This window comes from Podarcis melisellensis (assembly GCF_964234715.1).
Source record: "Podarcis melisellensis genome assembly, chromosome: 3".
Taxonomy (NCBI): domain Eukaryota; kingdom Metazoa; phylum Chordata; class Lepidosauria; order Squamata; family Lacertidae; genus Podarcis; species Podarcis melisellensis.
The window spans coordinates 72,103,314-72,116,624 of record NC_138530.1 but is presented as its reverse complement, the minus strand read 5'-3'; the positions used below and the strand labels follow the sequence as shown (position 1 = coordinate 72,116,624).

Genomic DNA, 13,311 nt, shown 5'->3' with positions numbered 1-13,311 from the left:
TCATGGAAAAGATGAAAAAAAATTCTAACAAAAACTAGTTTTAAACCTGTTCCAAACAAAATTATCAATATTTAAAAGGGAATTGGTAAAGTTCATTGAGTTATGTTCAATTTGCTTTAATTCATCATTTCTACTTATGGTAGACATAAGTCTGCTATCTTACTAGTAGTTTCTTGGTGAGTAAATATGGTTAATATAGAGTTAATTTTATAGCACAATTTATTTGACATAGCTGACATATCGTATCTGATAAAATTTCAGACCTTTGGGCAGCACATACAGTTTTATATGACATCTAATGCCTCAAGGAATATGGATTTCTAACAAAATTAGCTCACAAAAGGCAGCAGAGAAATCTACTGAAATAATCACAAATGAAGCCTACACCTTATTTAAAGCAATAAAAACCCTATTACCTTAGTATTTTGCAGTTCAGCAAGGCTTGTGCATGCATTTGCTAGAAGAAAATCACCACTTAAGACAGCCATTTTATTTCCAAATTGCATGTCCTTCAACGGGCCATCTGATGATGTCAGTTCACCAATGTTTACTATCCCACGATGTACCAGGAAAGCTGTGTGAATCAACTCAGTAATCTCTGCCAGACTTCGTTGGCTTTAAAGCAAAGACAGGAAACAGTTCAATTAGCTGCAAAACAGCTGTATAATCTGGTTGTCTACAAAAGAGAAATGCTGAAAACTATAGCAGATGGGGTACTTATCAATACAAATATAGCATTCAGCACTTTGTGAGCACACCATTTTGAGCCTATCCTGCCTGGCCCACTTGAGGGGCAAAACTGCACATGAATTAACTCACACGTTTGAACAACTGTGTTTAACCTGATTGATTTTATTTTGGAGAAAAAGCAGCTGGTGCTGACCCCCCCCCCATGGAGTTTGCTACAAACAAGAATCTTAAGGACCAGAAAAGCAGCCAGGTAAGTGGCAAATTTCAGCAGCAAACAAGCACAGGGCCCATGGCTGCTTTCCTCTCCAAAATAAGAGGACTAATAAAACGTATATGATGCCATGTATAATAAGGCCCTGACATGAGGAATCTTACTAGATTTAAGGAAATACTTAACAATATAAAATAGTGTTTAAAAAGAAATAAAAATGTGGATACCCCTATTCTTCAAATGTGTACTAACAACCCTAAACCATGTTGATAATTGCAAGTAAAAACAACCACAACAAAAACACTTTTAAAAAAGGGCCTAAAAATACCCCATTTTTATGCACTTTGTCATTCTATTACCATACATAGATAAATTATAGCAATGGGTATATGGGACAACAAACCTTTTTATATGCTAAATTTAACCTTTTTGTTTCAGACAGTGGCAGGAATAAAAGCCATCTATTGAATGTGACAGAAAATTACATTCTGTCATAACCTTATGTCTAAAGAAGGGTTAACACATCCTAGAACGAGGGAGGGCAACTAACAAGACATCCTGATGCTTCTGCTGTCATTGTCAGGGCAGCCCTTGGAGAAAATGTCCATATCAATTCAGTTTATCAGATGGACAGCTGATCAACATTAAACAGACTTGCTCTGGGCAGATTGAGCTGAGATACCTGCCATGAATACCAATGAGTGTCCTCTGCTCTCAACAACTGAGGTCTGACTGCTGCTGATCCCAGGACATATGGGGATCCCTAGTGACGAGTACATAAAGCTGCAGCTTACTCAAGTGATGGCTCATTTCCCCCAGCTGAAGGCACACATTAATATCCTGAGGAGATCAAGCTCACCTCTCCGACCCACCCCCCCACACCACCCCCCAGTGTCCCTTTTCCCCTTTAATAAGCTTTTAATGAAGGAAACAAAAATCCTCTCTGTACAGCTTGCCACAAAAAGGTTACACAAATACATTAGTGTCATACTTTCTGAGCCTTCCTTCCCATTTTTCCTTAGGTTTCTGTGCTCTTGTTTGCTCTCCAAACAGAACCTGTATTATTCAGCCTACTGCATTAAAAATACAGCTCATGTATTTAGTATATTCAATTTTTTAAAATGCTAGACGACATCTTCTGATAATGCATACTTAATTTTTAACTAAAATGACAAACAAGGTAAAGCAGTCTTTGTCATCTGAGTATATAAAATAGCTCTAGGCATCTCTCAAAGAATCTGAGTTTTAATACAGGATACCAGAATAGGAGATTCTTAAGCAGTCTGAATTCAGTTTAATGTGTTAGGAGGGAAAACATCTTCTACAGAAATCTTGGGAGTGATGAAATAATAGTAATTAAGAGGTTGTCTACTTTGCAAGAGATTATTAACTATGGTCCCATTTTTACTTAAGTAAACCATAATAGATAAAGTACACTAAAGATCACTTGTTGAACATTTATTTACTATGAAAGCAGCCCTCTGAAATAAGAAAGAAGAATGTGGTATTTATACTGCTTTCAAGCACAGCAGTCATTTGAACCACGGTTTATAACCTAATCCTGTGCATTTTTATTTGGAAGTAAATATTCCTGTGTTCAGTGAGGCTTATTAGGATTGCAGCCTTACTGAATTATTCTTTCCTGGATAAATCAATGTTGACTGCCTATGGGCACAGAAAAGTCACAGAGACTGCCGTTTACAAAATGGCAGAAAAAAGCACTATAGGGAAGTGTAACATTGTTAGAAGTAATAATGATCAAAATCTAGTGGCTAAAGCAACAGATTTAAACTTTAATTAGCCGATTCACAAACAAGTAGACAATCTCATCGTGATCAGTTCTCAAAATCAGCTTTCAATACTAACACTGAGCCTTCAAACCTATTTAGAGAGAAGGGCATATGAACATAAAGTTCCAATACCTTTTTCCACTGTGCACATGGAGCAACCCTTCACTAATCTTGGGTTCGAAGCAGGGCGATTAGGTGAGACAATAATTGTATCCAACAAAGTTCTACTCAGAGTAGACCCACTTATATGAATGTACCTAAGTTAGTCACACCTAATTTCAATACAGCCAAATGTTTTTAAGGCAGATTTATATCCTCAGCATTCATTCTTTTTCAAAATTAATCATTTTGCCTGTCACTTTTACTAGCTTTCCACTTCCCTCCTGCTTTCACGTAATATAAGCAAAACAAAGTGGAATCCAATGTAGGACTAACTTTTGGGGGCTAGAAATAAAGGGCAACTGCACAACAAGACTTCCCCCTCTGCCTCCTCAAACCTGGGTGTTCCCTCAACTCTCCAGAGCTGATGGGAAGGTGGAAGGGAAGGGAAGGGAAGGGAAGGGAAGGGAAGGGAAGGGAAGGGAAGGGAAGGGAAGGGAAGGGGGGAGAGTCCCATTGTACAAGTCGACATTGGTCTGCACCAGTAACAACTGAGTTGACTCCTGCCTAGAGAATACTTTACCAAACCAATCACCAACAAGATACATTTCTGCAGCTCTGTAACGTTAGTAGCACATGCAATAGCCTTACAAAATATATATTTTGCCTAGGCCTATTATGTAACTGTGAGACTGAATTAACAGTTATGCTTTGAGAGCACCAAAAATAAGATGTGCCAGAACAGAGCTAATAGGGGAATTAAGAGTAAAAAAAGAAATAGAAACACTGGAAATGCTGTACAGTATTTTTAAAAATCCAGCTTTCCCTATCGACTTCCAAATGTGTCAGATCCATTTATTTATTTTTACGTTACTCCTTTAAGACTAAATTATTATTAACTATTATCAGCACAAATTATTATTGTTAATTATTTTGACAGGGTAGAGATATGGCTGCAGTTGGCAGTATACACATGAGCGTCCTTATCCTGAAGTCTTACACAAGCTATAGCTTAAGGCGCATATGCACTCACCCATTTTACGTGAGATGCACTAGCAAAAGTAAGATCCAACTTTGACTTTATCCCCCTTCATCAAGAGTCCCCACCACTGTCATTTCTGCCATTGCTCCCATTCCTCACTATTCCATGGGCAGCCCATCGTCCTTCTTAGCTTAGTCCGCAGTTTTGGAGCCCTGCTATTCTGAGGTCCAGCAATTTACCCTTCTGCCACAAACCAAGTTGTTTCGCGCACTGAGCACAACAGGAGTATGGGAAAGCCACAAAGGGAAGTCTGAATGGGGAGCTCCCTCTCACACTTCCTAGTAGACTAAGGTAAACAGCTCAAGCGCCACAATTTGCTTTAAACGAGGCAGTGTATACTTTCTATGCTATGAAGTAGCTCTGAAGCAGCTGAGCTGAGTGGGTATATATATTATCAAATAAAACTGTACTATCTGGATTATAATACATGGCAATGTACCATTACAAGCTACATCTTGCAGAAGATGCCTAGAGCGCAGCCAGATTATTTTTCACTATTTCACATAGAATAAATGGGGGGGGGGGTTGTATTTGACATACCATTTGCAGCAGAATTTCCAACTGACTTGGTTGATTCTGCTGAAATGCATTAAAACCCCACCAATCTATAATATGTTCACATTTCCTTAGATCATATTATAGAGCATTTGATTTATCCCTAATAATAACTTTTAACTAATATGGCTGTTTTCAGTTCAACAACAAAAACCAATCTCTACAATTAGGTAAGGAAAACGTGGAGCTCATGGAACTCATTGAGTATATACTCATATACAAATTCTGATGCAGCAGGAAGGGAGCCTCTTAGAAAATGCAGTGTGCAGATAATCATTTACTTCTAGATGCTTGCGTTGTCTCAATATTAAATCTACCCTTGCATCTGAAGGGCACTGTCCTCTCTCAGGATTGTATTACATTGCAAACAATGGGCGTTCATAATAACAATGATCAAGTGTTGTGGATTTGTCAGTGCATGTTCTGGAAACCACATTACAGTGTAACTAAATGGCACAACACATATGAATCTAAACTCCTTAGATTTAACAGTTTTCAAATAATTTTTAAACAGAAATTGGGAATCTAACAACCGTTAATATTTTATAGTTTTTAGTATTAAAAATATAAAGTTATTTTAGCAAACATATTTAGTGATCCAATCCAAGTCCTTGAGCTTGGCTATCCCTGTATCAGAAATCTTCCTGCCACACATACAGAGCTGTGAACAGAGGCGAGTCTGGATCATGCCCCTACTGTTTAATTTATTTTTTGTGGCCCATTATTTGGAATAATAAACCTTAATGTCATACAACTGTGTGTGAGAATTAAGATTTATTATGTTTTATTGGCCCTTAGGTTGGGAAAGATGGAGGGCACAAGGAGAAGGGGACGACAGAGGACGAGATGGTTGGACAGTGTTCTCGAAGCTACCAGCATGAGTTTGACCAAACTGCGAGGGACAGTGGAAGACAGAAGTGCCTGGCGTGCTCTGGTCCATGGGGTCACGAAAAGTCGGACATGACTAAATGACTAAACAACAACAACAAAATGTTTTATTGGCAAGGGATGCTTCCCTCCCCCCTAACTCTGCTAAGCATTTCCACCTAGCTACATCTGAAGAAGTGGGGCAGTGAGCCTATCCTCTGATCATCAACCTCACTGGGACCAATTGCTGCTTGGCTCCTCCAGGATTGCCCTCACAAACAGCAACTCCATCTGGTCACTGGGTAATCATAATGTAAGGACTGGTGAATGTACTTACTATCCTCTTGTGTCCCTGTCCCCCCCCCCTTCTGTCTTGTGTCTGTTAAGGTCAGAGCCCATTGTTTTAAACTGAACTTCCTTCAGTGCACTGCCAGGGGACGTGGTATATATGAAGGATGTGTATGTCTGTAGGAGAAAACAGAAAGTACGGTGTGTCTAAAAGGGTTTCTAGGCCTGTAATGTGCATGTGTGGTATGTCTAAAAGGATTTCTCTCCTTTGTCCCATGCAGCTTGAGGAAGACTCCAGCAACGTTTAGTTTCATTTCTTCCTCATCTCAACTTGTCATCAAAAGGGAACCAGAGATCATCGTTTGTAACGAACTCCATTCTGTTGCAAGACAAACCATCTTCAAACCATGGTTTCTGAGGCTTGTTAAATAAACTAACTAGAGAGTACCTAATCAGAGCCTGCTTCAGCTGCAAGCCCCCAAGGCCCCTTTACTACCAACTGCCTTATGGGAAGAAATCCAGGAGAGTGATGGAAGAGTGCAAAAACTGCCTCAATATGTCCTCCAACTAAACTTTCCCTTTTTTGCACTGGAAGTTAACTGCACAGGAATACAATTGTCCTGATTCAGAAAGCAAGAACTTAATACCAAGCACCTATCTGCATATTGGCTGATCCTTAATTTGATCCAACCGGATGCAACAGGATAGAAGGGTGGGTGGAGTCTCTCAATCCAGAAGCTAGGTTAGGATATAGAGTGGAGGTACTACTGAACATCCGGCATAGTCTATACCTATATCTAATCTAACATCACCAATCACCTGTTGGAGCAAAACTAATTCTAAACTCTCTCTCTCTCTCTCTCTCTCACTGACCATCTGTTCTGTGGAGGAGGATCTGTGGAGGTGGTCTTTTCCCGCACACAAGGAATCTGGACTGGGATTCAGATCTGAAAGACAGCCTTTAACTCCCTTGTTACAGTTTCCTATATACCAGCCCAAACCAGCCAAGTCACATTTATTAAAAGCAGCATGTCAAATAGTTCACAATTACAGTCTATATCAATACAGATTATGCCAGATGGTAATGAGCCATACACAAAGAGCCATCCATCCAAAATAATCACACTGTTTTCCACAGAACTGTTGAAGAGGTTATGGTTTATTACACCGTACTCATTAGATATACAGTGCCAGCATTAGCAATTTCCCCTTCATTTGTGTCTCATTTAAGATTCTACCTCCACAAGCATATTCAAATTAGTACACAAGGTTAAAGCCATTATGGTCAGGAATAAAATTAAGTTATATTTTATGTTATAGAAATGATAGATCAAAGGTCTCTTAAATTTTTTTTTAATTATCCAGCAGAGTGTACCAAGAGAGAGAATAGGAATATAATTTGTATGTATCAAAACCTATGCTTAGTAAGACAGATAAATACAATGACTTAATTGTTCTAAATAAAGATGAGCTACATTCAAATATTAAGGCTACAAACTAAGAAAAGTGGTGGAATCAGCAAAAACAAAACCCCCACAACTGAACTGCTAGCCTTGAATTTATTTCTTTGCATTTGTTTGACATCAGCAAAAGACTGGATGAGGATGAAGGAAATAAAATTTTATCCAGTCCAGTCAAAGCAACCATTTGGGGGGCAGATCCATTCAAAAGGTGTGCCGCCTGCTCCTGTTGGGGTTGCATTCCCTTGTAAGAACTGGATTTTCATCTTGTGGGTGCTGCTGGATCTGGAGTCACTTCTGCATGTCCAAGTGGTGGGAGTGGCCAAGAGCACTTTTTACCACTTTGGGCTGGTAAGCAAGCTGTGCCCTTACCTGAAGAAAGCAGTCCTAGCCACAGTCATACATGCTACAGTAACAAACAGCTATTCTATTGAATTCTGGATAGGGCTGCATTTGAAAAGTCCAAAATGCAGCAGCCAAATAATGGTATGCAGTGGCACGGTGAACAGGACAGTCCTCAGTCTCAATTGGCCCAACCCCACAGATCATATGGTCATTGCACGTATGCTCCTCATCATGCAGGCATGGTGGAAGTCGGCGTAACATCACTTCTTCCATACAGGAGTCCCATCAACCTGCTGGGACTGTGACATCTTAAATTAAGAACTTTCTACCTTAGAATCACCACTGCAATTAATATCATTAAACTATCAGTGATAGTTTAAACAACTGAGCTTACTTAACAGTTGCCACTAAAATGTGAAAACATGTTTTCAAAATCCAATATGAATTCTAAAAGGAAGATAATTAAATACAAGATTTTGGGCTGGAATCAGAGAAAAGCATATGGGTAAAGGAAGGGGGTGTTGGCAGAAGCTGACTGTCCTTTCCCCCAGCAGCTTCCTGGGAGTCTCTCCTGCACAACCTGAATGAGGTTGGTTGTGACAATGGAGGGTAGAGGCATCGCTGAAAAATCAGGCAAAAGGACCATCTGCGATCAGGAGCTCCATACGTAAAAGATGCCTCCACCTTCCTTTCAGGTACGCCACCTACCTGGCCAAGAACTGTGGCATGGTGCATTTGGGCAATGCTAGTTTCAGGACTGATATGTTCCATCAGGAACCTGCACAAGAGCTGGATCTGTAGTCAAACAGGAGCCCTGGAGACTGGAAGTAGAGCTGCTCACGAGAAAGATGTACTAGGAGCTGTTGGACCAGCAGATATCAGGCAGAGTCTACTGTTACATAACTATGCCAATACAATGACATTTAATGTTTCTGAAATTAGACAAGACTTATAAATTTGGAAATACGGTAGTTATTGCTAGTACTGTGCCAGATAACTGTGAAGACAGAAAGACAATTGAATGTGTTCAGGAATACTTTTACTATATTCCTAGTGACTCCTAGAAATAATTTTTGGTGGCCAAGTTCAGACACATTAACAGACCTTTGCATATAGCCATTATCACTAGTAATCCACTTCTCTGTCAATAATTTGGAGTTGGGTATGTATAGCTTGGAATGTTTAATCTGGAAAAGAGGAAACTGAGAGGAGATATGATAGCCATTTTCAAGTATCTAAAGGACTGTCACATGGAAGATGAAGCAAGCTTGTTCTCTCCGGCTCTGGAGTGTAAGTCTCAAACCAATGGATTCAAGTTACAGGAAAGGAGATTCCAACAAAACATCAGGAAGACGTTTCTGACAGTGAGAGGTGTTCAACAGTGGAACGGACTCCTTCAGAAGTGGACTCTCCTTCATTGGAGGTTTATAAGCAGAGGTTGAATAGCCATCTGCCATGGATGCTTTAGTTGACATTCCTGCATTGCAGGAAGTTGGACTAAAACTCTACAATTCTATGCGCCAAAAAAAGAGCAAACTCCTCCTATACATGGTGGACATCTTATAGAGCTCTGAATCTGGGAACAAATAAAGGCAGTACAGTGGTGTCTCGCAAGATGAAAATAATTCGTTCCGCGAGTCTTTTCGTCTTGCGAAGCATGGCCCGTCACAACTGTGCCTCTTCAAGCGGCTTTAGGAAAAAAGCGAACAAACTCGCAAGACGTTTTCGTCTTGCAAAGCAAGCCCATAGGGAAATTCATCTTGTGAAACGACACAAAAACCGAAAAACGCTTTCGTCTTGCGGGTTTTTCGTTTTGCGAGGCATTCGTCTTGCGGGTCACCACTGTATTATCCTTTATTATTGTTAATGTATCAAGACTTCTGTTTGTCTTTTAACTGTTATACCAGATTTAGTCCTCAGAACAAAACAGTCACTCTTGTCACTAATTTCTAGACTGGTTTATGCTAATCACTGGACATGTAAGGAGATACCTTTGAAACAAGAAAGGCTGGGAAATTGTGGGATATTATATTATTTAAATTGATGCCATGCCACAAATCTTCAACAGCATTAAAACTTGCAAAATATCAAGCCCAGTAGTAATTTTTATAAAGAACATTTACTACTGAGCTATTAATAATGTGATTAGTCAAACCCCTTACACAGGGTAATAGTCTGCCTAAGGCAAATATATTTTATCTTACAGAAAGGTGGCTTTAAATAGGTGCCGCTGCTGCAGGAAGGTAAATGGCGTTTCCGTGTGCTCTGGCACTTGTCAAGGTGTCCCGTTGTGCCAGGAGCACCTAACCCAGAAAGCTGTCTGTGGACAAACACCGGCTTCCTCAGCCTGAAGCAAGATGAGCGCCACACCCCATAGCCAGGTTTCACTGGACATAACCGTCCAGGGGTCCATTATTTTTACCTTTATATTTAACTTTCTTTATGTTCTGATAATTTTATCAAATAAAAAATATTTTAAAATGGAGAAGGTAAGGACCATTAAAAAAATGGCAATAGCTTTGCACATAATAGGTAGATTAAACTGCATGCTATTTTCTGAATTTTAGGTTTGTGCCTTCAAAACTCTAGTTAAAAGTTTATTTGCAATGACTATGCAAGACAAACTGAAGCAAGGTAAACAGATTCCCATTAATATGCATTGCCAATTATGTACAGACACCACCAAACCTGTGAACAGATGCTCATCTGTCCAAGTGTTTCCCTGAAATATTTCCACATAGCTTTAAAAATATATAGCCATACCAATGTAGCTGGAAAGTGACAATACTGATGGATTCAGCCCTATGATGCATGAACAAGAACACATTTTCAAATATAGTTAAGTGGCACTTGTTTCAAAATATTTGTTTCATTTCTCAGATCAAGATGAAACAGCTGAAAATCATTTGGTATTCCAAGTGTCAAACAAACACTGAAATAAAAATTTGCCTCATCCAAGTAAAGAAATATTTTATTATTGCAGAAATTTGGCCAATCTTATTGCTTACGTTCAAAACTATGTAAAATACTTGTATGATAGAAGCACTGATCTGTGGGTTTTAATGGCTTTGGTAGCAGTAAGTCCTTCTCAAGTGTTGGACCTGGGAGACCAGGGTATGAATTCCTGAGACTCCCTTTAAGGAGTCTCAAAGCGGCTAACATTCTCCTTTCCCTTCCTCCCCCACAACAAGCGCTCTGTGAGGTGAGTGGGGCTGAGAGACTTCAAAGAAGTGTGACTGGCCCAAGGTCACCCAGCAGCTGCATGTGGAGGAGCGGAGACACGAACCCGGTTCCCCAGATTACGAGACTACCGCTCTTAACCACTACACCACACTGGCTCTCAAAAGGGCATAGCCTTTTTCAAAATCAAAAAAGATAGATATAGATATAGATATAGATATATGGCACACACACACACATATATATATATAACATTTTACACTTCAAGGGTAGCTATTATTGGTTCTTTCCAGTTCTAAACATTAATATAAGGTCCATTGAGAGAGAGTAAAATTAAAGCTTGAATTACCAAAGAAAATTATTTATCAGTAAACAAGGATGGATATGAGATGCTATTAATGCTTTGAGAACAAGCATTAATTAATAAGAAAGGCACCAAAGTGTGGGGGGGGACCCTATGTTTTTAATTAATAGGGGGTGGAGTCCCCAATTTCCCTCCCACACCACTTTGAACCCTCTAACATTTAAACTTGCTTTAAAGAGATTTATTCCATCCTCTCCCCCAGCCACAATTTTCACCTCATCATGGTGCTTGTTTCCTCTGCTTTTGGCAAAATATACCAATGAAGCAGATGGGCCTTGCTATGTACATGTGATGATGCTAAACAGTTAAAGGAGATGGCAAGCTGCCTCTGAGCCCTTGCCCCTATCACCAGGTGTGCTGCTATAATCAGCAGCAGGGAAGGGATAAAAATCCCTTCTGAGGTTTGCAACTGCTGCCGCCTCTGGGACAGGATCAGATTAATCAGATGCATTTTGCAAAGTTGGCGTCAGCTCATTTCTATTATTAAGGCAATTGCCTTCCACTGGTTTTTTAAATAGTTTGTTCTCATTTTAACATTTGCAAAATGCTTTCTTGATGCATGGAAACCTGTATCAGTTGCTGATCTTCAGTTAGGGAGGAAGGGGGGTTACGTTTTACTTAATTTATGCCTGTTCTACTGGGAAGCATAATTAAATTTTCTGAATATCTTTCAATAGAAATGCATCTACAAGCCATGTATTGAAGTCAGAGCCATATGTTGGTATGGCAGATTTGTTAAGAAACTGGGAATTCTTCAGTAGGGCTTTTACATCAACATGCTAGCATATAGTGTATAATACTGTATAGACAATGTACCACGTGTGCAGTTGGCATACCCTTCCTCCATGCATCTGAAACAGGCACCTAAATATATTAGACATGAGTAAAATCTTTATATGCACACAAAATCTTAGAAAACTGCCCTTCTGCAAGGGAAGGGAACTTTCAGGTGCCTGCACCCACCACCAAACCACTCTACCATGGGTTCATGTCAGCAACAGTAGTGACCATTGAGTCCTTCAGCACAATAGCTCCGTGCTGCTGTCAGGCAAAATTGTTCACCACTACCATGCAGCAGGTACACCTTAAGTTCCCTTGCAGACTACTAAAGGTAGTGACAGTGAACCAGAGAGCCAGCACAAGTAAAGATTCTGCATTATCACAACTGACAGGTTGCTACATCTTCAAATCATACAGGATTCAGCATAAAAAATGTAGATGATGCATTAAATGTATAAATAATAGCCACATAGGACCCTGATCAGGACTGGGGCTATGGTTCCTTCCCATCACCCAACTTCCAATCCAAATCTTTATTACCATCACCCAACTTCATTCCTGACAACAGCTGCCAACACATCCAAAACTGCTTCTTGCTGCACAAAAAACTGCTGTTGATGCAATCACACCTTGTCTAATTTTCTTATATCTGGGCACAGCACAAAAGCTTTTCCAGCCATCTTCTAAATAAAGACATTCTGTAAGGATCATCACCACACTGCAAGTTAAATACAGCTACTCTTAACAATGACCCCTACGTGACCAATCATCTAGAACTGTCACATTTGAATCAGTTTTCTATGGTCATTATTTTGGTAATTCTCAGTGATCAAGAGTGATTTGATGAAGGTTCCTTGGTTTGGAAAACTGGTCAACATCATATTTCCTATGAATGCCTAAAGATCCACATGTGACTTCTTTTCAACTTCCTAAAACAGGAAATCTTTGTGAGCAGATACTGATTACCTGTCTTTCTTTAAAACACCCTGGAAAAGTAATAGTCAATGAAGATATACAGCTAACTCAGTAGGTCAGCTGTATTACTGTTGTCAGGGGTTCAGGAGCAGAGGCACAGGGGAAAGAGGAAGCGGAGAGCGAAGGGGAACAATCCGAGGGCAGCGTAGGTGAGGATGACAGTGGGACAAGAGAGTCCATGAGCCTGTCCAGTGATTCGGAAGATTTCCAGAAGGGGGCACCGATAGCCAGAGCAAGGGGGGTCCCGGGAGGGACGCACCAGAAGCAAGGGACCAGCGGTGACTCCCAAAGCAGCAGCTGGAGATCGGGACCAGTTTCCCCACCAGAGCGTAGCGGGGGGGAAGAGTCCCATGTGTCAGGACCGGCTTCCCCTCCAGGGAAAAGAGAAGATGAGTCAGGGCTGACCACGCCCCTATCGCTGAGTGAGGGAACAGAGGGGAAGTCAGATCCAGCTAGCCCCCCCGAAGGGGGAAGCAGTGGCAGGAGCAGTGTAACGGTCAGGAGGAAGGTTGCCGGCTGGGCGCGCGCGCCAAGTTCAAATGCACAGGCGCGCGGGACAGCCGGGAGCGCGGATTGGGAGCCAGGTCCTAAAGCACGCCGGAGGCAGGGGGAAGAATCCGGGGACTCTTCAGCATCAGAAGAGTCCAGAAAGGGCAACACCCCGG

General features: G+C 40.7%; 1 protein-coding gene across 1 annotated transcript in view; it reads right to left on the bottom strand.

The window, feature by feature from the left end:
- The window catches only part of PDSS2 (decaprenyl diphosphate synthase subunit 2), a 70,998-nt gene that overhangs the window by 40,659 nt on the left and 17,028 nt on the right, over nucleotides 1-13,311 (bottom strand). Inside the window, exon 3 of the mRNA XM_081904667.1 lies at nucleotides 417-615. Coding sequence (XP_081760793.1) covers nucleotides 417-615 — 199 coding nt within the window. The remainder of the gene's footprint in view (nucleotides 1-416; nucleotides 616-13,311) is intronic.